Below are 24845 nucleotides of genomic sequence, written 5' to 3'. Positions count from 1 at the left end.
TCAGCCAACTGTCAGTGATGGAATTGAAAGGAATTACTTTGACATCTGTTTAATCATGACTCTAGAGCTGTCTGCATTTCCACTAGCTACTCTGTATTCCATGTTCATTTTCTGCACTCTCTCATGATCGTATAAAAAGAGGGTTTAATGAATGACCTTTAAGATTTATTTAAAGATATGTATATAGTAAGACGAAGCTTTCATATTAAGAAATAGTCTGTCTGAGCAGCTTCATCCACTCTATTGACAAGTTTCTGTTATTTTTTTAAAATATAACTGTCAAAAATATACAAGGAATTTCATTGTTTTGTTTCTGCAATTTTAGGTATGGAGGAATTTCTGTGGGAGCAGTCAATTCCCAAGTGCGTCTAACGGAAGCAGAAATTGAGGACGTCTTCAGGGACTTAAAAGGCCTGTTTAACTCAACTCAGGTATGTCATAAATGTTTGCACTAATCGTGCCAAACTGTCTATAGTGTTGGGTTCTGTGCATTTATGCCACCTATGTTTGAAACAATATGCCAGACAGCAACAATTCCACAGTTTTCCTTCAATCCTGACCTTTTTTTTTTTTACTTGTATTATATGCATGTATTTAGACATGTCCACCCCTAAGATACGCCTCTGAGAAACTGCTTTGTTGTATTTTTGTAAATTTTGATGTTTCGCCACTTTACTGATACTTTATTTTCAAGATGCAAGTACTAATGTCCCATGATTACCAACAGGATTTTGTCAAAATATCTTCTTTATTTAGAAACAAAGACAAAAAACAAGAAATGAGAAATAGTTCAGAGCATTGTTTTACAATCATTCCAAATGTGTTTATATTTAGCTTTTTTGGAGGTTGTTCAGTGTATAATTTATTAAAATAGGTCTTAAATTAACAATAATAATTATCCTGAAGACATTGTTTAAAGTTCATGTTTTGTTTAGTTTTTCTATCCAGTATTTTATCTTGCAGTTGTGTTATTGTTTTAATTTAAGACTTAACAGCAAGTATATAGATGAAAAGAAAAGAGAATAAAAACAGCAAAAAATATTGATTGATGGTTAAAACACAAGTAGCACATTAACGGTGAAAGCGCATAACAGTGTTTAGGTCTGATGATTGTGCCTGTTGCAAAAATCCATTTCAGGCTCAAAAAGGACAAGCCTATCAGGACAAACACATGGCTTATATTGCTTATGTTTAGCATGAAGGGGACTTTTGGTGTTCATGCTGCAGGCATAATTGGTGACTTAGCAATTTTAAGCAATAGATGAAAAAGAAAAATTTATGTCAATTTTAAAAAAGAACTTAATCTTCAAAAACGTCCCACAAGCAATGAGATCTCAGCACTGATCAACATGCAGCTCTTAATTTATTCTACAGATAGCTTTCCTTTTTTTATTATTTGCCTCTGAGGGGCTCTGACTCTGCTTTTTTGTTGTCTTTTGAATTGACTTAATTAAAGGACAATAAGAAAAAAACAAATTAGGGGAAAGGTTTATATCTCTCAGATCCATTTTTGAGTGTCCATGGAAACTGACCATACCTGTGTAACATTTTAAATCAATCAGGAATTCAGGAAGCCCAACAATAAAATACTGCCATGATCGAAGTTTTAAGGTATTTTACATACAAATGTTTTAATTGCTTGTATTAATAGTCTTAAACTCTGTCAGTTTTGTTCATATGAATAATTTTGTATGTGAGTTAAATCATTTATGGCCTTGGGTACAATCTATCAGCAACCCCATGCCAAGCCCATCCTTCTGTCTTTTCTTTCGTCTTCCACTCTATCTATAGCAAACACACTCATTACCATCTGAAATCGTGGACATTCTAACAACTCTATGATCAGCAGGTTGCTCTGGCTCCAGGCAGCTCAGCATCATCATTGCCCATGTTTTCCCCCCTGCGTCTCTGGTATTCCGGTGCTAAAGTGACTTTAATTTCAGCTGCAGAAATGATGTAACCCTTAATGGCCGGGCATTAGCTCTCATAGAAAAGCTGCCCCTGCTATTATAATCCTACATTTTCCTCGGGAAATGCCTGGCTTTCTCGTCTGCTGCTGGAACTGCTCAGTTGGTATATGATGTGAAACAGTAACTGGAAGCAGCACTGGTTCCTTCCACTCTGAGCCATCAGTTCCAACTGGGATATGAGCATTGAAATTTTGGTGTAATTGCATTTTCTGTTTCCAGCAGGTAGAAATTGAGTTATGTACAGCAGGATGTATTTGGAATAGTAAGAGGCAGAAAGCCTAAGTGCTGAAAATTACCTAATTAGGCAGAAAAAAAGGCACACAATAGTTAGATAATGTTAGACTGTGACTGTTTCCTAAAATGCTTCTGTATTTAACTGAAGGTCATTTTCCTCACTAAATCATTTTGTTGAACAATCTTATATTCTCTCCTGTCAATTTACCCAATTTATACTCAAGTATTCACTGTATCTTGTTAACTGGAAATCAGAATAATAGATTTAGTGGATAGCAAGGTGTTTTTGTCTTTTAAAGACTTGATGGCCTATTCAATGCTTAGAAATTCAATGTAGACAAAGTGGATACCACAAAAAATGCTTAGATTAACTTCCACCTTTTATCTTTCCAGGTTTTACTCATATATTGTAATTTTATTGAATTTTTTATTTTTTTTTTCATTTCATTGTCTCATGCCAGTTCAAGTATTTTGTAGTAGCGCATAGTTGTCAGCACTGCACAGAACATAAACATACCTTTAATGTTGCACAGATCTATGTCTGGCTGCAATTTTCTGCTAAAGGTATGTTCCTATGCAGTAGGAGATGCTGAAAAGTAATCGCATATTTGCTGCACCATCAGAAGTGTACTTTCCATCAGAATGAAAACATCCTCATAACCGGCCACCAGAGATGGCAAAAGTACTCACTTTCCGTACTTGAGTAAAAGTACAGATACTTGTGTTAAAAAATACTCTGGTAAAAGTGGAAGTACTGATTAAACTTCTTTACTCAAGTAAAAGTAACAAAGTACAGGCTTGTAAATTTACTTAAAGTATAAAAGTAAAAGTAGAAACCACTTTTTTCATGCCGTTGCCTACATTTTAAATGGATGTCTGCCATTCGGACTAGATCCCCGTTGTGTTCATTTTCAATCATCTCGTCGTCCATGCTACTATGCTAACGCCACCGCCACCAAGCTGCAATGATTTGCCGCAAATGAATACTGCCGAATCTGTCGATTCATCTTGTAGTGATGCGTCAAATGCAACGTAGATTCCCATCCAATTAGATTGAATTTGGTATTTATGACGTGAAAAATAATAACTGTAACTCCATTGAAATGATTCAAAACTAAAGTAACGAGCCAATTTTTAAAAATGTAAGGAGTAGAAAGTACAGATATTTGTGTAAAAATGTAAGGAGTAGAAGTAAAAAGTCGCCATAACAATAAGTAGTAAAGTAAAAATATCAGAAAAATCTACTTGAGTACAGTAACGAAGTATTTGTACTTCGTTACTTCCCATCTCTGAAAGCCACATAAAATGGATTACATGATGGAGGGATTCTTCCATTTTATAAGTAACATGAATTAGGAAGAGTTAAACTACTGTTTTTCATTTTTCAATACAGAACTCCCCAGTTTTATTGATAAGATATGCTGCCAGGATGAAAAATTTTTTTAACACATAAGGGAAAAATCACACCTGTTTTTCATGAAGTTTTTAACTTTAAATTACTTTTACGAATTAATTAGGACTTACTCCAGAGTATCCCACACTGAAGGCAAGGAGTTATACCACCGTATAGAGATCCTGTTTTATCAGGTAATATAAATAAATGTAATATAAATCTATGAAATTGTAGAGGTCTTGTAATCCAGGACAATACATCTGTATGACTGCAGTTGAAGAACGTTAATTTGGATACTTTGTAGGCATATTAGAGAGGATAATAAATACACTATTAGAACTATTACCATTTCACATAATAGATTTTAAGTAAAGTATATGGTTGTAGTTTAAAATGAAAGTACCATGTAAAGAATGAAGGAACCATTTAAACACACAAAGAAATTGCCAAATGGATGATTGGGCCAAAATGATTGTACACTTCAGTGGTGTGGTGTGTTGTAGGTGAGCCCTGGTACTGACGGAGGTCTTCGGGTGGTAACAGCCCAGTCATTGTCGTTGAGCAGGAAGGAGTTTGTCAAAGATTAGGATTAGACAGTTACTGGCCCACTTTTCATCTTGTTTCATTTGCAGTTAATCCTCGGGAATTCTCCCAACTGAAGGTTTCTTCATTCCCTGCTTGGCAAGGCTCGTGCTGGAGTGAAGTGAAAATGCAAAAAAAGACACAAAAAGAAGATTTCCTTGGGTTTTTACTGTGGGATATATCACAGACAAGCGTAGGAGTCTTGTTCTCGGCCCTGTGCATGAATAGACTTGGAACAGAGAGAATGTTATTCAACAAATATTTCTGTCTGCAGAGATTTTAGAGCTCTTCCCTCATTCCTTTTTAACTCAGTGATACAGAAGAAGAAGTTCATACAGCCTTACTAAAATGATGTGTAAACATTTTTTTTCAAGCAATGCAAGAAGAATGGCTAAAAAAAAAGGACTAGAAGTGCCCTGAACAGACAAAGTATCCCACTTCTGAGAATGCCACCATGTGTTGTTGGCTTTTGTGACTGAACGATTGCAGAATGGAGAAAAATAAGCCCCTTGTAAATGTCTCAGAGACTGGAGGTGTCTCTTTGTTGTCCGTTGCTCTCCTTTCCATTCCCGTCGTGTCAGTGAAGACAGGAATTTGCACCTGAGCACACTCCTGCATTCTCGGGATGTCTTTCTTGATTTCTCTCCTCTTATTTTTTTGCACCTCCCACCTTCCTCACCAGTTGTCACAGACACTTTGCCTCCTCAGAGCTCTCTGATGCTGCATACGCTTCCTCAGACTCACAACCTTTTTCTTTTTTTTCTTGCTCCTCTCGTCCGCTTCTGATGAAGGCAGAGTCCAACAGGAGGTCCATTTGCATTTATATCACACATGTAATGTCCTCAGCACTCTCGCGGCTGAGCTCAACAGTGTGGTGTCAGCATGCCACTTCAGAAAATCGGAAGCCCGTCATCTCAAGCCCTCATCTCAAGGCTCATTTCACATAATGCGCAAGTGGAGAGGAGCTGCTTTTAATGCAACCTGTCAAGTCTTTTCAACATTTGCGTATCTTCATCACTTTGCAATATGTTTCTTTTCGTTTATTTTTTTTTTTATTTTTGGATAATTGATTATGTCAAGTAAATTGACAGCTGTATTTGCATTATGAAAGTAATTGTTGAAGTTAATTTTCCATTGATGTTTTTTTTTTTTTTTTTGGAGGGTTTGGGGTTTTAATTACACGGTTAAAGCAAACAAATCTAAAAGAATAATGATTCTATTCATCTATGGACAAAAAGCTGGGTAAACCTATCGTACCTAACCTTTCACTCTATCGAAAGGAATTAAAATACAATCATACACACACATTTACAGTTAAAGACACAAATTAATCTACCAGTAATAAATCGTGCAAAAAAGAAAATAAAAAATCCTAGACAGAAATATCTAAAAACTGTGTTTAGTAATTGTTTTCATCCGCCTCTGGTAAGTACTTTGCAGAAGCAATTTTTGCTGCAAGTACAGCTGCCAGGCATTCTAGAAGATGTGCACACAGAATCAAAAGACTGCAAAATATGGAGCTCCCTTAAAATTCACTTTTTTGTTTCTTTCTTAATCTTCTTATTAATATGAAATTTATATGCAGGGTTTAACGGGGACATTCCAACTCATCAGTATGGCTTTATCTAAATAATTTTACTTCTTGTTAAGTGTTACCAGAATACAACTGAATTTTATTATATTGATGAGCAGCAAGGCTTCTAAGATAGCAACTTAACAAAAGTATGTGTTATATGTTCAATTTCAGCAAATATAAACCCATTTATGTCATGCATGGTAAAAAGGCTTAATTTGCATTCCATATATTAGTTCTTCTTGAGACAAAATGTGCCACCTAAAATCTGGGTGTCTTTATTTCCTTTCTGGTAGGGCTGCTAGGGATGCAAGTTATTACTGTTTATGTTGAAGCCTTGTAGATATTATTGAGGTAATTTTTAAGGTGTCTATGAAATAATTAATAACTGAGTTATGTTTGGCAATGCAAAAAGGCAGGAGGTCTTCCACATCACTGGAACTGTCTGCTGGCTCAGGCTAAGGTTGGGGAGGTGCTGTAGAATCCCACAGGCTCTGGGACTAAAACCATCTGGACTCGGGGACCTATTGTGACTCGATATCCTTAGTTGCCTCTTCACTTCACTTAACAGTCAGGTGAAAAGCAGAGGGAGCGGCACCACCTTCTTATTTGGCTGAGAACAAACTCATAGAAGCAGGAGGGTCCATGGAAGAGCTGGTGGATGAACCATTTGAGGTGTGACAGAGAAGCTTGAGGTCAAACAAGGCTAGACTGTCCAGTTGGCTGTGGGCAGGAGAGAAGGAGATTGAGCTGCTTCCTGAACCTAACCTGTTGAACAATGTCTTCATTTCATTGGCTCCTTCCATACTTTCTTCTGTTGTATACTCCTTCTGCGTACAGCCTGTAATCTTCTTAATTCCTGACCACACGTCTGATATTGTTCTGCTGGAGATTCATTTTTCTTTCTCAGTGTTATTTCACAAATTCCAGGGGTTATCTCCATAATGTTCTTATCTGGATTTATGCAGAGAATGTTCTACACACCCAGCATTGATTGTTCTAATTTAACTGACTTTTGGGTGTAATCGGTTACATTAGAGAAATCGATCGATTATATAAAAAGGGGCTAAGCACGAAATGCACTTCACACTTTTTAAATGAACAACTACTTTACCTTTTTACTTTAGAACGTCTTTAACGATTGTGTTAAATCTCAATTAAATGCATTCAGATTTGTGGTAGTAAATAGAAAATGTTTGTGATAAAAAGGTTCAATGTATGTGCTACATTTACTGGAAACTGTGTTCCAACACATTTGAATTATTTCACTTTGACAAATATAATGTCAAAAATTTAAAAAAAGAAGATAACAGTCAGAAATGGTTGGCATATTTTATTTCCAATGAAGTCTCAGTTAAATAAGTGGCACATTCCTCCCTAATGCTCTGCAGAAGTCTTAATTCTTGTCTGCCTCTGTTTCACACTTTGCATTTCAAAGAGCAGTGGTGCCTTTCCAAGGGTATCCAATTAAGTCCCCAACTCAAGATTGTTTTTCTCTTGTTTTCTCCTCTGTCTTTATTAGGATAATGTCACTGATCAGACCCTGCAGAGAGCCGAGATGTTGCTAAAGAAGATGGGAACCAGGGACAATGTCAAGGTATCGTACTAATACACCATGACTGTTGCAGCAAATTAAAGAGGATGGAGGTGTGATGGTAACAGAGGTGAAATTAGAAGAGTACAGTTTGGGGTTTGTTTATGGAAGTGGTAGTGATTAAAAGGAAATAGAGCACATACACAGCTAGGTCCTAATGTTAATTTTACTTATTATATTATCTCATCATAAATTGCAATGTTATATTTATAGGAAAATAAATAAAGCAAATTCGCTCAAATGATGATACACAAAACAATGTGAGCAGAAACAATTATTATAATGTTGCTGAGGTCCTTTAGAAGTCAGTGGACATGAAAACTGCAGAAAACTTGAAAGAGCCCTGTTTAAAATGTGTGAATATGATTTGATTGGAAAACAATCTTGGATTCCTACTATGAACAGCTAACTTTTCTCTCACTGGAATTATCCCCTCTTCTGAATACTCTTATTCTGTTAAATATGCCAGAAAGAAAGACAAAGACAGATGGATCCTTGCAAAAATACAATAGTCGCAGCACTATGCTGCAAGGATGGTTTTTCAGGAAGAGGAAAGATGCTGGTAAAAGTTAATTGCAACGTGACTGGTGCTAAATTAAAGGTAAATTAGCTAAATGTTTGTAACACTTTTTCGGTCCTACTTGTCACTCAAATGCTTTACTCTAGAGCCAAAATTCCCCCAGCTAATATTGCACAAATTTACAGTATACACCCATATATAGACAGATAGGAACTAGCCTATTGCTTTGCATGGTTCCACATCGACTGCAGAATAATTACTCTTCCCATTGTACCAAAGTTGTCACAAAACATTGCTATAATTGAATAAAAACTGTTAGAGATTGAAAAGACTTGGACTAATCCTTGAACAGTTTTATATTATCCGTATTTCCTTTCGAAAGACCTGGAATTTAAAGCCACAGAATTTGGTATAACTTCCAGTAATAACCAGCTATAAATAAATCCTTAAGTATTAAAAGTTCAGAAAATTATCTGAAATAAATTTCCAATCATCCAACATCTGACCAGAGATTTTGCTTTATAACTGCATGATTCATTTTCAATAACTACCAAAATGATTATCTTAATAGCATTACAATTAAAATCAGGCAAATCTAATGTCAGTTATGTACAGCACAAACAGAATTTTCTTTTTTTTAATTATCTTATTTGTTGAGGTCGTTCCACATGTACAAGGAATTGATACATTGACATAATAATATAAAGAAAATGTTTACAAAAAGTAGATGTTGATGGAGATTGGGTCGTTAATTGGTAGAACTTCAGAACAAATCTCCAGAACAAACAGCATCCAAAGTATGCTGTCTACTCTGCACTGTCAGCATAAAACAGTGAAAACTATGAGCATTTTTATATGTATACAAGTTCTTCATTTATACTTTTTATGTATGCAAAGGGATTAGCTCCTCCTTGAACATCCACATTAATGTGGTGTAGGGGTTTAAGTGCTTGGATGATCCCAGAAGCTGTGTTGTCAGGGGTTTTAATGGCAATGCCAGCGCCTCTCTGGACACTGCCCTTAACAGAAGAGCTAGGACCTCACACTGGAGCCTGGAGGCCTGGCCTTGACTCATTTTCAATGTGAAACTAGAGGACAACCGCTCTTCTCTCTCTGACTGTAGAAACGGTTTGCTCCCAAGTCCGACCGCCTGTCAGTATTTGGAGGAAGGAGGGGGCTGACATCACTCATTGTCTGCTAGGTGCTTACACATTTCCTCAACAAATTCTCCAATACCAAAAAAAAGTTGTGGATTGTTCACTACTCGTATTGCAGAAACAAGTTGCAAGGAAGAGCAACAAAGAAGCTAAGTTAGCAGCGACGGCGATCTGAAAATTCAGGGCTCTGCCACTTTGACATAGATGTCCTATGCAATAACTTATTATTATAATGCCCACCCCAGTGGGGTCGACAAATATTTAATATAAGCAAATAACTTTCATAATCTCATGTATTATTCTGTGAAGACTTGGCCAGCTGGCTGTGTGTAAGGACAACAAAGGAAAAGGTGAAATAATCTCAAATCCCTCTGCACACTTGTGAAATAAATTCACTATAATTTCCATTCAAAATCTAAAAGGCTAAAATATGTAATTTCAAAGATTTGATAAAATAGGGAAAATGAACTCAAGTACTCTATGTACACAAAGAAAAAGGAATGAAAAATGGCTGAAACCTAAACAAATTCTGCAATGATATCATAGTTCAGCATGTAATTTGAAGAGTTATCAAACTAGCTTTTAACTCATTTAGAGCAATTGGAAAATATTCAAACTAATTCACAATGCAAATCCAAGGAGGCAAGTAAAACATTATTTAGTAAAAAATTGTATTAAATGATTTGCTTGATCAGAAGGCCCACCTAGATTCTTAAAGATTAAATTTCATAAAAGGAACAGTAATTGATACAAAATGGTCTAAAATAATTAACAAACCTCACTGTAATTTGTTTTAAAATCACTCTCTTTTATTTTTTTTTTATCATCCTTAACCATAAAATTATTTAGAATTGAACTAAAAAAGTAGGGAAGCATTCACCATTATTAATTTGGTTTTTCAATGTTAAATTTTTGTTGAATCCCCTCTTCAAACATCAAACGCTAGTCTTACTGGCAATTTCTTTCCTTCATTGAAAGCCTTAAAACTCTTTAATTACTCTAAAAACTTGAAATTCTTCACAGATTTTTCCACTTATTATTCAAAAACCATGTATTTAGCTTATGAGCCTCATGCTCTCTAATTTTGAAAAGTCTCCTTCTATAATGCAGGTATTTTTTTCTTAAGATACGTCCAGACTGCATACACACATGTGTATCTGTGTGTGCTAATTTCTCCACATGCTCCTTTGTGATGGAGCGTTATGTTAGGCTAGCACTCAGACACCATCCACTCTTAATTATCGCTGAACTACCAGCGGGGAGTCTTCTCTAACACCCATTTTCTTTCATCCTTTTTTTTTTTTTTTTTTGAGCTCCCCAGCAACCAAAGGCTCAGAGAATCACTTACATGAAAAAGAATGTGTTAAAAATGTTTCAGCTGCACGGCTTGTGCTCTCTGTCGCATCAGGATTTTGCTGATGTGAGAAGCCTTATACCCAATTTATAAAAAGTTATGTTTTTAAATGTAAGAGCTTATTTCTGACGGTCAATGCTTCCACCAACAAGCTCAAAAATCATTTGAACTTCTTTCTTTGGAACAAATTTGGCTTACCCGTGGACTGCAGCACACATCACACTGCAAATATAAAAATCTAAGAAAGTCGCTTTTTTCTTAATATACAGTAAATGCATTTTTTCTTTAACTGAGCAGATGAGTTAATTTTACTAATAAAATAAGAGATTTTCCTTTCAAAATAAGACAAAAAAGCTTCAGTCTTTTCAAGTGCATATATCTAATTATCTTATTTTAAGGGTAAAAATTATGGCAGATTATCTTATTTAAACAACAACAAAGTGTCTACAGTAAGAGGCTTTTTCAGATCCGTTGCAAGACAGACCGATACGTAGATCCTTCCTGCCCACAGCTATCAACAGCTACCACATATGCTTAAAAATAACTAATGAATTACTGCAACACTTAATTTCCCTTTGGGTTTAACACGGTATTATTTAATTTACCTACTCCAATTAAGGGTAAATACACTTTAAATACAATTTTACAAAATTTTTGATGGTTTTTGCAGTGCAGACAAGTGTGCATCAATAAGGTACAGTAGAGGATTTTCGCTAATTTTTTTAAAAGACCCGCCCTCTCCACTTTTAAAACTAAATGCACATGTACAACCCTGTACCCGCTCCTGAGAGGGAAGGCCCTTTAAACGAGTGCGAGAGCGTGCATGAGCCCATATCTCCTCGTGCACTTTCTGTTTAAAAGTTGCTGTTTGCATCGCTCATACAAACTTACTTTCCAAAAGAAGATTTGCAATTTTTCCACCTTGTCAGACTCACAAGTGAAAATGGGAACGAGCACATAGGAAGGCCTTATGAAGACATATGACCAGAATAATCGAAAATTCGCAGGACTTTATTTTGATGATCCACCCGGAAGCAGAACATCCTCCACTACACCAAGTATCTTTCTTTTTTCATCAAAGCCCTTAATCTCTTTGATCTGCTTTTTCAAGCCATAATAGGAAGGTACATTTAGGTATAGCTGTTCCAATACATAGAGGCCAATATCATTACAGCATCTGCTTATGTTTGTGGCCTTGATGAAGATAACTTACTGAATTTGAAGCTGTTAAAGTCAAGTGCTCATTAGTATGAGGAAAAAGGGGTTTGAAGTCCCTTTTAAAGGCTGCATGGTTGTTTGTTCCAAAGGGGCTGGTTTGAGTATTTCAAAAAACTGCTGATCAACTGTAATTATTCACATGGAGAATTTTGTGCTTTAGAGAGAATGCTCAGAAAAAGATCCAGTTAATGCAACTTGCATAGACAAAAGAAATCAAAGAATCAAGATTGATAACTGCAGCCAGAGCTTGTTACAAACCGACTACACAGAACACCAGAACTGAATAAGGAGAACCTTTAAAAAGACAGCAGCAGAAGACTGAACAGCATGTATCTCCTGTCAGCCAATCATAAACTGAAGTTCACACAGTCAAACAAAATGGAAAATGACTGGATGAATGTTACCTGATGTAAAGTATTGATCTCAGAATCAACTGTTTTGATAGTTAAATCAGAATCTGCATCCTGCATCATATCAAGAGTGTCAGTATAATGATGTGAAGGAGACCTGTCTGTGTCCCTCTTTATAATAAAGATGATCAAACATTACACCACATCTGAATATATTTCCTTTCCATGTCCATTTCTTTGTGGCCACCCTTCTGATGGCTACTCGAACAAAAATAATGCCCTTGTCACAAAGATCATATCTCAAATTAGTCTTGAACATGACTATGATTTCACTCTACTTCAATGCCACCAACCCCCCATATCTCTAAAAATAACCAACTGTTCAGCCAGTCTGTAAAACTACTGACAAGTTCACTTTTATGGAACATATAACTCTAAATTATAAGTTGTACTCAAGCAGTAATGTGTGGACCTGGTTAAAGTCTTTAGAACAGATGGCAAAGAAGCTGTAAAGAGTTTTTTTTTTCTTATTATAGACATGTTTGCTTCAAATGATACGTTAGCTGTATATAAAGAGTGAAGGAAGCAGGATTTGTATGATCTTTCACCCCAATAATAAGTTGTGAGACATGTTGTCATAAAAGGAGAGCTATTATTTTTTTTTTTTTGCGTCTTCAAAGAAACTAGCAAAATGCAGAACAGTTGCTGAGACTTTGCATATTAGGTGATCAATGATTTTGATGAAGGAATATCTTTATAACCAACTTATAAGCTCCTAAAATTTGGACTTTCTTTTCTAAAATATAAGCCCCTTAAGTTTGGCTTTAATTGCTGTAGTATTACCAAAGCATGAACATTTCTATTCTATATAATCTTTTATCATACACTTGGGAAATAATCCATCATGGAAAATAAAAATACAGCTTTTAACAAAATCTAAAGCTCTATAAAAATTTAGTTTTGGCCTCACACTGGGCAAACTAGTAATTACTTTATAATGCTGTGTGAAAAGGTTTGTTCCTGGCATCTCTCCCTAACAACAGGTTTGCATATTTAGAGTGTTTAATGGTTGTTATGGAGACAGTTCTCTTAACAGTGAAATTGTAAGAGTTTTTTTTTCTTCTTTTTAACTTGTGTTACCATACTCTACACCTTTTATGGGACAAACAAATGTTTTTTGTCACAGTTCCATCAGTTTTAGGCTGTGAAAACGTGAGTAGCTGTGGTGTAATACCATTTTCTGAGACAAAACAATGAACCCACATTTGCCTTGCTTAAATACCATTAGCTTTTATTTTCAATTTTAAAAAGTGGCCAAGAGAAATTAGTTTTCTCTGTCATTACATTTTTATACCCAATTAAATATATTGTATACTTATTATATAAATAAAGTTGACACTAGATCTAAAGTAACCTATTCACCAGTGCTGTTTCTTTTATTGTAGGTGTGGTTCTATAATCAAGCATGGCACGGCATAGTGTCCTTTCTGAGTGTGGCCAACAACGGCATTCTGAGAGGAAATCTGCCCATGGGAGAGGACCCACGCCATCATGGCATCTCTGTCTCTAATCACCCCCTAAATCTCACCAAAGAGCAGCTGTCCTATGCGGCAATGTAAGTCAAACCAAAGAGTTTCCTCTACTTTCCTCACAATATGATCAGCCTTTTGTTTCATGGATAATGAATGAAAAAACTGGAATTGAAAAATATGCCTCACCCTTCCATATCTACTCGACACTACAGAATTGCACCACATGAGCATTAGAGGTAAGTATTGGCATGAGTGTTGCGATTCGATACATGTCGCGATACTTGGGTCACGATACGATATTATCACAATATTGCAGTATCACTATATATTGCCATATTTTCCCCAGCTATCAAAATCAAATGATGAGATAAAACAGCAAGTGCTGTATATTTTCACCAGAAAATTTTGATTAGGTATTATTATCCATGTTGTTTGGGGTTTTCTTCCACTGTGACTGCCTCAAATACAGATTTGGAGCTGCACGCACAGTTAAAGGGCTCCACAGCGCTTTCTGCCAGAGTGGTGGTGCAGAGAGAGAGCCCATTTTCCCATCAATGTTTTATGTAACCATTTTTTTTTTAAATCGATACTAAGAAGTGAAAGATCGATATTATATTGGGCGGCCGAATATCACGATATATCGCCAAAACGATTATTTCCCACACCCCTAATGAGCATAATAACTCTTACATACCTCGTGAACCTTTTGTTTGCACAACTGCTACAGAAAGTATTGGTGACTCAAAAATAAGAGCAACACCCCACTAACATTGTTATATTTCACACAACACTATGCAGATAATTCACTAACTTGTGCATGGTAAAAACTGAAAAATAAAACTCAAGCAATCTTTCACAGTCTGATTATTTAAGCTGGTAATTATCAGATTATTTGGGGGGGGGGGATATTATTGGAATTTAAACATTAAAAAGAGTAAATTGAACCTCATTATAAAAACATAAAACAACAAAATTAGATGGTGACACTACGGAAAAGTAACATTTCATGGTAATGATGTAGCAGGACACTGGGAAAATACCTCTCCTCTATAGACAAACTTGTCACAGTAATGAATTTAAAGCTGTACACATACTTCAGATATCACAGGACTTTATGTTCCTTAAAATCTCCTTCATTTACTGTGTTTCTTAAAGAAATATCATAATTGAGTTAATATTCATATTTTGTTTTGGTTTGTATGGAGAATGTTGTGGTACTCTCTTTGTGCAAACTACAGTTGAGTGTCATATCTATGACAACGTGATAATTTACAAATAAGTGCCAGAGTGGAGGAATGGAAACATTTTCAGTTTCTTGTTGTCATCTGCAGAATTAAGGCGAATATGCCTGACTGGGAAGGTCTGGTACATGCACAGTTTGACTCAGTAGGAATTAATGGGCGTGCACACAGCTTCACTGATGCTGCGCAGTTAAACACCACAGTGCTTATTTTACAATTAGAAGTAACTTGGAGAAAAGATGTAAACATACTTGTATGTTCAAATACACGCTAATTTGGATTATAACTTTATAGACCATGAGTTCCTGTCATTCTGAAAGTTTGTTTAGCTAGGATGCCTTTTTAAGCAGCAAGTGTTTGTATGCGTGCACATATTGAAGAGTTTCAAAAAGCATGGCGTTCTGTGCTGGCATGGAAATTACAACATTTCAGTTGATTTAATTAGTGCTGTACACTGAGATCACATTGAAAACCTAATCACGGATCACTGTTGGGTGTAAATGGAAATTAGTCTTAGTGTTTTTCCCACCGAATATTGCCTAAATCCGGTGGTACTGTTTGTGCCATGGTGTTTTTTTAAATTTTTTTTTGAAAGATTTGAAAACTTAAGTATTGAATGATGTGTTATTAATATCAACAACAGAGTCTTTAAAAAGGCACACTCATTAAAACACTGTTTTGAATAATAAAATGCTATTAAAGTAAATAGAAGTTTCTTAAAATTAGCAATGAAGCTTTCGTCACATTTAAAGAATGTTAAATATACATAAAGTTAAAAAGGGAACTACAAAACTGATCAATTTAAAGCCAATGCATTAAAACTAATTATCGCCTCATGTTTCACATGCTTCTTGTTGTTCACTTTGTTTAAAGGTTTTAGTGACTGACAACCCTAGATGGTAAAAAAACATAATCTGTATTTCATTTTAGTCAGTGTAATAGATATACTCAGTTTATAGTTATCTTTTGAATGATGCAATTTTTGCTGGTATGGTGGGGAGAGCCAATATTTGCATTAAACATATCTTGCCAATACTGTGTTATACAATCATTAATGTATACTATGGCAGAGGAACCTTGGGTTGGGTGCTGGCAGTGGTTGCAACAAACCGGATTAAACATTTTATACAAATTGATAATTATAAAATAAAGCATAGTTGATGATTTTAATGGCAACATTTTCCTGTCAAAACAACATAGTTATATTGTTTATATTTTCATGTATTAAAAAACATGCTTACTGTATTCAATGTTATAGAACCAAATTTAGCTCAATCACACTATTTTAGAGAGGATTGGCTAGTTTGATGTTTAGAATCTGCTCTGATGAAGTGCTAACAAAAATGCTAGATGACTGTGCCTCATCTACCCACGGCTTGGCTAGGTTTATGAGGTCCATTCAGTTATGATACACTCAGTTGGTCACTAGGTAAATGAGTGATCTTTTGTCTCTTCCGACTGTTGCGTCATTCAAAGAGGTGGGTGTAGAGAGGTAGAGACAGGCAGTCGCTTACAAGGTTTGTGTAATGGGGGAAAAAAATCTGTTTAATTCCCTATATGTTAACGTATATTATAACTAAAAGGTGTTGCTGTTGTACTCTAAACAATGTTACCAATGATACTCTACTCTCTCTTGTGCAATTGTTATAATAATAAAAAAAAAAACTTATTTAAAATGCATAAGGAAACAATGTTTAGCCTGCGAGTAAAGCAGGGGAAACCTTCCAGACTATCATCTTCTTTACCTCTTTGTTTGGGAGCATAAAGGATTTCTAATTAAAAAGTGTCATCTTAATAAAACTCATTAGGAAGATCGAGGGCTTGAGGACTCTGCAGCTCATGACAGTAGCATCTATTTTCCTTGTAGCTCATAGGCTTCCCTGCAAGTTAATATTGCCTGTGACTCCAAATATTGCCTGTACTTAAAACTAACTCATCCACTGTCCAGTAAAATAACCTCCAGACATTGCTGACTGGCAACCAGACTACAATGTTAAACCTGTTTCCTTTTTAGAACTTCAGCTTCTACAGATGTGCAGAAAATAACCTCCATTAAGGTCCCACCTCGACCTAGTACACATGATGGGAGGCAGAAGAACCTTGGAAAGTAACATTCATGCTAGAAAATACCTCTCACTCCGTGCATAAATTGCTGCAGAACTGGATTAAACTCCTTCATGAAAGACTGATGAATCCTAGGTGCAAAAAGGAGATACATCACAGATCCTTTCACCCAGTAGCTGTTAACACTTTATAACCATGTGTGTGATTAACAAATGTTAGGCCGTTCAAACTTATTTGGTTCCGCCCATTAAAATGAGCAGATTGTGTGTTTTTTTGTGGCGGTTTGAGATGGAGCAAATATGATGAATAATTAAAAAAAATTATGATATCAAACAACATTTATACTGCACCTCGTAGTCTAATTTAAAGTGTTTCAAACAAAAGTAAAAGAAAATAAAACATAAAAGCGCTCCATTTATGGCTATGTTTCAATTGATAGACAGAGAAAAATAATCCCTGCTGCAAATAGATCCCTCTACTGACAGTTCTTCGTTAGGATTATTTTCAAACTGGGACCAGAGCTGTTCAGCTGTTTTGTGATAATTGTAAGCAGTAAACATAGATTGAACTTGTCCATGCTCTCTAACCTGGCCACATATCTGGCTTAAAATCGTCATGTTCCCTGCTGCTTTGTGCTCTTGGAGGAGCTAAAATGCCGCTGCAGCTGGAGCAATTCAGGATAACTCCAGAATGAACAGGCTGCACCTTGGTGGAAAAAGAGTTCAGGACTGGACATGGTCTAGTACAGGGGTTGGCAACCTGTGGCTCCAGAGCCTCATGCAGAACTTCTGGATAAATTACAGTAGCGCAAAGACAGATTTAAAATAAGTGGACTTCATCTCCAAACTCCACTACAGCTTTTAGTTTTATTGCAAGCATGGAAAACCGTTCACAGATCAAACAGCTTGTGCTCTTAAGCAGGTATGTGAACTTTCTTCCAGTTTTTCCCCCCAAATCCTTGAAATAAAAAACAACAAACACCAATGATCTGATTTATTTTTTGTGTTTCTATAATTTCATCAATGCAACAAAACCTAATGCATTAATATTGTAATTGAATTTAAACTTAAAGCACCAAATATCGCACAGCAGATTAGTCATGATGTGACATTTGCTCCAAGATAAACATTTAATCATGAATGCTTTTTATATATTTAAGCCCACATAGTCCTTTTTTTATAGCTGGCTAATACACTAGAGCCCATGTTTGCATACGTCGCTTATATAAGGCTTTTACATTTTTGCAGCTACAGGTAGATTTATCTTTTGTTTGTTTTTTTGTTCCTATATAGCTCTTTCAATAGTTTGGGATACCGACCTCCTGCTCTAGTGTAAAACCAGATGAGAAAAAGCAGACTTTTTCCATATAGAAAGGAGACAGTAGTAAAATAACCACTTCCACAATCTAAAATACCACAAAATAAAAATTTAAAGTGTGTCGTAAGAGAGAATGGCAGGCCAGGAGTGCAGGGAAACTACCTGGGCACCTGAAAAGTGCATCGCCGGCAGAGTATCCAACAAACTCTCCTCTACAGTAGCAGGGTTAGAGACAAACCAGACACTTGCATCTCCTCAAACAGAACCAGAAAGCAAAAACAAGGTCAATAAGGCAGATGTAGCAATACTTTGCAGAGGGAAGCCAGAGTAAAGGACAAAGTTCAGATATCAGAACATAGTAGAAATCCATCATGCACAAAGAAATGAGGAATCAGTGGACAGAAACACTGTTGAACACAATTAACACTATAGAGCAAGGATGTTGCAGATTTACTTTTAATCTAAAACTTAAAATCTAAAACTATTTAAATCAAGTTCAACACTAAATAGACGAGATTTGTGTCACGGCACGTTTTCTGATTCTATTGCTTTATTCTCAATCAAATAAATGGATAGAACTATGTCCAGTGTTTTTTTTTATTGTTATTATTGTTTGTTGTTTGTGAAAGAGTATTACAACCATCTGGTGTGAATGGTAACAATCACTTCTAACAGCATACAGGGCCGTCACATTCCACTCAGATGGCTTTCAATCCGTGCTTCCAGTCTGAAGCCAGTCTGGTGTTTATGAAGTGCCCAAGGGCTGATGACAGCTTTGAGTTAGTAAGGCTGTGCCCAGAGATAATTCCAACATCCTGTCTGCCATAGATTTAGCCTTTTGCTTTTCTACTTCTCGCTGCTGAGTGTGACATAATTTAAGAGCAGCGATTTCCAGATATGACGGGACTTAATGTGTAAAAGCTGTCAGATTTCAGGGGATACAGGAAAGGTGGTAGGTGAGCAGCTAATTAAGGAAAATAGTTATGCTTGATGTATCTTAATTAGGCATGGTAAGATAAAACTGATCCATCTCATTATTAAAAGATAATTTTGTGAAAAGCTGGATAAGGAGTCAATATATCTGAAATCCATACATCTCCATCCATCTTCTCCCTCTTAGTCCTTGTCAAGGTCATTGTAGGGCCGGTGCCTACCTCCGGCAGTCTATGGGCGAGAGGCAGGGTACACCATGGACAGGTCACCAGTCTGTTGCAGAGGAACTCAGAAACACACAAAGACACACGACCATGCACACATACACGCTCACACCTAAGGATATTTTAGATAATTAACATAACAGTCATGGACTGTGGAAGGAAGCTGTAGTACCTGGAGAGAACATAGGTATGTACGGGGGGAACATGCAAACTCCATGCAGAAAGACTTCTGCATGGACTTCTGATATTACTTAGTATACAGTATAATCTATCAGAAATAGAAAACGTGCTCTTTGGCACGTTACAGGAATCACCCCTGTTTGGAAAGTTAATTTGAAAAAGTAGTCAGTTGTAGTTACTCACCCCTGTTCCCAAAAAGTAACTGAGTTAGAAAATGAGTTGCTCTAAAACCCTGTTATATTTTTGCTAAATATGCAAGAAAAAAAAAGTTTTCATAAGTCATTTATGATTAGACGAATAAAAATAGTTTATACATAATGTGTGGTATTTATTGCACTATAAGTATCATGCTTGGAAGAATTTTTTAAACAGTTTAAACCATATATAGAGTGCATTAAACTCAAATGAAATCAAACTTTCTCAAGATGAGACAATTGACAACAAAAGTAAAATACATTCTGTGCTTAATGCCTTCAAATAAAATCAATTAACAAAAACAGTGAACGTTTAAATCATATAAAAATGTGTTTGCAGTAACTCTAGCACATTAAACTAAAAATCTACTTCAAACAATCTGAAATAGTCTGGAAGACATACTGTAAGCTACTGTATTTCTTTATCTTCATTAAAAAGTGAACAGTTTAGCAAGATGGTGTACTTATAAAGATTTCACTTTTCTTTATACTCACCTACCTATCTATATACTCCTTTTAAAGCACTTATCAGTTCATCTATGCCTTGTGTACTTGACTAACCCATACAGCAGCATTTCTAACTTGTCTGTCAGCCTGGTTCTCTGTGGGGAAGACCAGCTTCCATTCACTGGATGGAGTGGATATATTGTATTTAATAGAAATGTTCTCTACAAGTGGGAATCTGTTAAGAGTCCCCGTCCCTTGTGATCCTGATTTTAAATAGTCATTAATTTGACTTTCCATAGAGGCAGTGGTATCCCCCTCTAACTAGAAAATAATAGTTCATCCTCTATGGCTGAGCTGGTTGCTCTTCATCTTTGGCAGTTAGCCTGCACTCCGCCAGCAACCTGTCTTGGCACTGTGCTTTCCTTCTTCCTACTAATTTGATTTCAAAATTCATGATTTATACAGATTTCATATACAGTTAAAAGAATACATTTGCGTACACTGTATTATGACACATATGTGTTCTTTATCATTCTCTAATATGAAATCAAAACAAACATTTTAAGGCAGCTTGAATAAAAGGAATTTGAATATGTCAATTCATTCTGAAAATGTACAAGCTCTTACCTTGACAACCGCCTCTGGAAGGTCATCGAGGATTTGGAGTCTTCAAGTCCAGGGTCTTGAAGATCAATGTCTCCAGTTTGGGTTAGAGGATGCCTAGAAACAATTGTCCTCCCACTAAAGGATGTTAATGTCTACTGTTATTGGCTTCATAGCGGTGCAGAATTGTCTGGGGAACAGTTAGTCAGTCCCGGTCTGCAATAGTTTTCAAGCCAAAACTACTCAGCGATTGGTCATTCACAGACACAAAGAACGGCATCATGAAGAGTTCCATCTGGGGAAAGGGGATTCCTGTTGAGGACTTTATCCATGATCTCTGCAGCTACTGTGAAACGGCTGGCCTTATTCCACAAAGTTGTTCATTTTGGGACGGCACTTCTGTTCAGAACTTTTATGCCTGGCCTTGAGAGTTGCTATTTGTCTACATCAAAAAACATAAAAGCATAAAACAAGGGTTGTAGTGTGTGATGCACATCTGTGGTGCGGTGGGATATATTCATCTCACGTAAACTGTCATAAAGGTCAACAAACATTACATCACCTTCCTATCCCCATTTTAATGTATTCTGCCTCTAAATACTTAGCCTCTTACACCCTAAGGGGGTATAAATAAATTTCTGCCTGACAAAAACACACAAAAGTAAATAACTTATAGCCTCAAAGCTATTAGATTTAAGAAGAAACTTTTGGTATGTCTGTAAAGGTAAGATGTCATAGAATGGTTTTCTGGTGTCAGCACCATTGTAGCTTTGACCCTGCCTGAAATATTAGGGACAAAATACAAAATATTTTGCATTTTTTGAACCTCGCCAAAATTTTCTTTGAAATAAACTGCAATTGCAAAACACTACCAAAATATTATTTATAGCACAATAAAGTAGTACAGACTTTCAAATCTAAATGTTGTGTAAAAATATACCAAATTTGGACTCAATCAGATGAATCATATTTATTTTAGAATGGTATTAGTGAGAAATTTCTTAGGCGGAGAGGCCATTTTGGCACATTTATCCATAAATGTCACCAAACTGTGCCAAATATGTTTTTTACATCAATACTGGGGGTTTGGTAAAATTACGAGGTCATGTAGCAGCTGGACCCGCCGGTGGGTCCGTAGGGTTCAAGGGGTTAGTAAACATGGCTTACACACCCATGCTTTCTTCTGTATTTTAGCAATAATGGGTGTGAATTAATGCTCTTCAACCATGCACAGTGCCATATACTTTTAACAAAATATTTTGCTCTCAAAGGGTTTTGCATCAACTTTGTCATCAGTTTTGTCTTCAGTGTTCAGAAATATCTAGCTTTGCTTCTTTGAGGACCTTGCTAGAAGAAGGCAAACTGTCATCTGGGTTTGTGGACCAGTGTCCTTGACCAGCAGCTTTGTACGTGCGTGTGTTGTTGTAAGACGCTTTTTTAGATTAAAGCTGTTGATATTGATGTCAAAAAGGTGTTTTTTTTACTGGACATAATGCAGATCTTACTGTACATGCAAGGACATAAATGAATCTGAAATCAATTGCTCTCCACACACCATCCCCACTGCTTTTCTTTTATTGTGTTTTGTATATGAGGAGCTAGATAAAATCCTGATAATAAAATGCCTTAATATTCAGCTGCTCAGTGATGCTTCGCTCTAATTTAAAGGGACTTTTTTGTCTCTAAATGTTAAAGCAACAGCAATCACTGCCTCTGTAATATGTACAGTGGAATCAAAATCTAAACTTCTTAGTAACGCCTAGAATATGAGCAGACAGTAAATATACTATTCTTAAGGCAATTTGTAATAATATGCATTATGTAGCGGTATCATGCAGTTGGTTCTGACATCACTAAGCTTTGTAGCTGTTTGTAAAGCCAAAAACCAACTTGCCAGTTAAAAAAGATTCTCTTTTTTTTATTTTAACGTTAAGATAATAAAATTTGGCCCTGCGATGGACTGGCAACCTACCCAGGGTGTACCCCACCACTAGCCCACTGACAGCTGGAGATAGGCACCAGCATCCCACGCAAACTAAGCGTGACGCAAAAAGGATGGATAGTTGGATAATAAAATTCTCAGAAAATATATTGATCAGATCAACTAAAACTACAGCTTAATTTATTTAGTTCACTATTATTTATCTGCATTGATACAAAAAGATTTTTTTTTTTTTTGTTTTGGGTTTTTTTTTTTTNTTTTTTTTTTTTGCTACTTTTACAAAATACTATAACTTTGCCAGCTTTTCTTTTAAAACATTTTTGGACCCCAACTTTTTTGTTGTTGTTTTGCAAAAAGCAACTCAAAAATGAAAGCCATAAATGAGTCTGAATAATGCAGATAAACCAATATGCCTAATTCATTATGATTTATCCATACAGCTTTAAACTTTTTTGCTGTACTTCTTGTATTGTTCCACATAATCCAAATATTGATCAGTGTACAAAATGCTTTATATTCTATATTCACTGCCCCCTCTTTTTATTGTTACATTTAACACTTTGGTTTGCAGCCCTCAGCAATAAAAATTCCCTGAAGGAGAGCAATACTTTCCACCCAGCTTTCCTCCCACCGTTCATCTTACTTGTTCTTCCATTATTGGTTAATTAGCAGATTGCTTGTCCTCTTTTCACAGCAATTAACCACCTTCAAGCATTCAGAGCTACATCATTCAGTGCTTCGTCCCCTATATTACCTCCCCACAGCCCTTGAAACCAGCAGAAACGTGGGCCGGAACCAACATGGTGTAAATGATTTTGTATTTATGTGTTCTAATTATGCCTGTTTGTCGATGATAAATATGGCAAGGGCAACTGATTTAATATGCAAATTGTGAGTCAAGACAGAAGTACTGGAATGTGGGGGTTAATAGAAAGAAAATCAATTTTTTCCTATGCTAATTGAGGAGCTATATTGAAGGACCTTTCAGAAAGGGAGCAGCATGGATAAGGATCTGTGACAATTAGATGAAGGTCAGAATGATATAATGCATGCCAGTTTTTTTATTATAATTTTAGAATTATTATTTTTATTGATTAATAAAGGGAAATACTATTCTGTCTTCATGGTTTCTTGCAAACTATTGAAAATAGCAATCTAAAAGGATTTTAAAGAAGCTTTATATATATAGATTTTGATAGATAGAAATAGATTGATAAACACAGACTTGGTTGATGGGTAAAATAGCACACATTTTAAGCTTTTAAATGGCAATCAAATTTAAGGGCATTTTCTCTATGTTAGAGTAAAAGATATCAACAGCAAATCTTTACAATAAGTACAAATAAGAACCATTACATAGAAAAAAAATAAATAAAAAATCAGTCACTAAATCCCACCAGACACCTGATAAAAATTGTATCATTTATGGGATTTTTTTACCGTCAAGCAGGGTTATTTGGGCCCTTGTCACTGAGCAGCGGCTCTCACCACATCTTTAGGATTTAACTGACCCATCTCATACGAAACGGCCACCTCCAAAAATAATCTGTGCAGTCTCTTCACTACTAAAATATGCAGTTGTTTGGGCCGCCAGACCTGCAGCATACCGCCGGCAGGCAGCGCTGGAAATCCCCGTTGGGAGCTCTCTGCTGCGGCCAGTCTGTGGGGGATTTCTTGCTGCCGTTCGTAGCGGGTTTAAGTGAATATAAAAAGTTTTTAAGGTTGGTGGTAAAAACTGAAAGGACCAGATTATACAATTTAATATTTTTCATTGGCAGGTTTTAACATTTTTAGTTAATTTAAGTATTCATAAACTGTGTGGCCATAGTTTATTAAAAAAAAAAAAAAGTTTTAGTGCAGCAATAATGATCAAAGCTCTCTCTCTGTTCTTTGTACATAAAATTCCTTTCTTCTGGATTTTTCTTAACCTTTGGATTTTAACTCTCTTGATACTTATATTTTTTTGATATGCAGAATGTCTGCAGAAGCAATGACAGACTTACACAACTTTTATTGTCACTTTGTATACACAGAATTGCATACAAACCGAAATTTCGTTTTGTACAGCTTGCAGAACATTTCCATTCCTTAAAATGTAGCAGTAATCAAATGCAAAATTAATGCAAAAAAAACCCCGCATTGATATGGAAAATCAGAACATTAAATATGTATGGTGCAAATACATTAATTTATAGACATTTAAAAAATGTCTATAAATTAATG

General features: G+C 35.9%; 1 protein-coding gene across 3 annotated transcripts in view; it reads left to right on the top strand.

The window, feature by feature from the left end:
* Window positions 1–24845, top strand: part of LOC107096934 (ATP-binding cassette sub-family A member 1-like) — a 179153-nt gene that overhangs the window by 74515 nt on the left and 79793 nt on the right. For all 3 annotated transcript variants that reach the window (XM_015393846.1, XM_015393847.1, XM_015393845.1), the window contains exons 20-22: window positions 326–431; window positions 7275–7349; window positions 13391–13560. In XM_015393846.1, the coding sequence (XP_015249332.1) occupies window positions 326–431; window positions 7275–7349; window positions 13391–13560 (351 nt within the window). The remainder of the gene's footprint in view (window positions 1–325; window positions 432–7274; window positions 7350–13390; window positions 13561–24845) is intronic.

Source organism: Cyprinodon variegatus, unplaced genomic scaffold, assembly GCF_000732505.1.
Source record: "Cyprinodon variegatus isolate N-32 unplaced genomic scaffold, C_variegatus-1.0 Scaffold659, whole genome shotgun sequence".
NCBI classification, from domain to species: Eukaryota; Metazoa; Chordata; class Actinopteri; order Cyprinodontiformes; family Cyprinodontidae; genus Cyprinodon; species Cyprinodon variegatus.
This window is presented reverse-complemented; position numbering and strand designations above follow the sequence as displayed.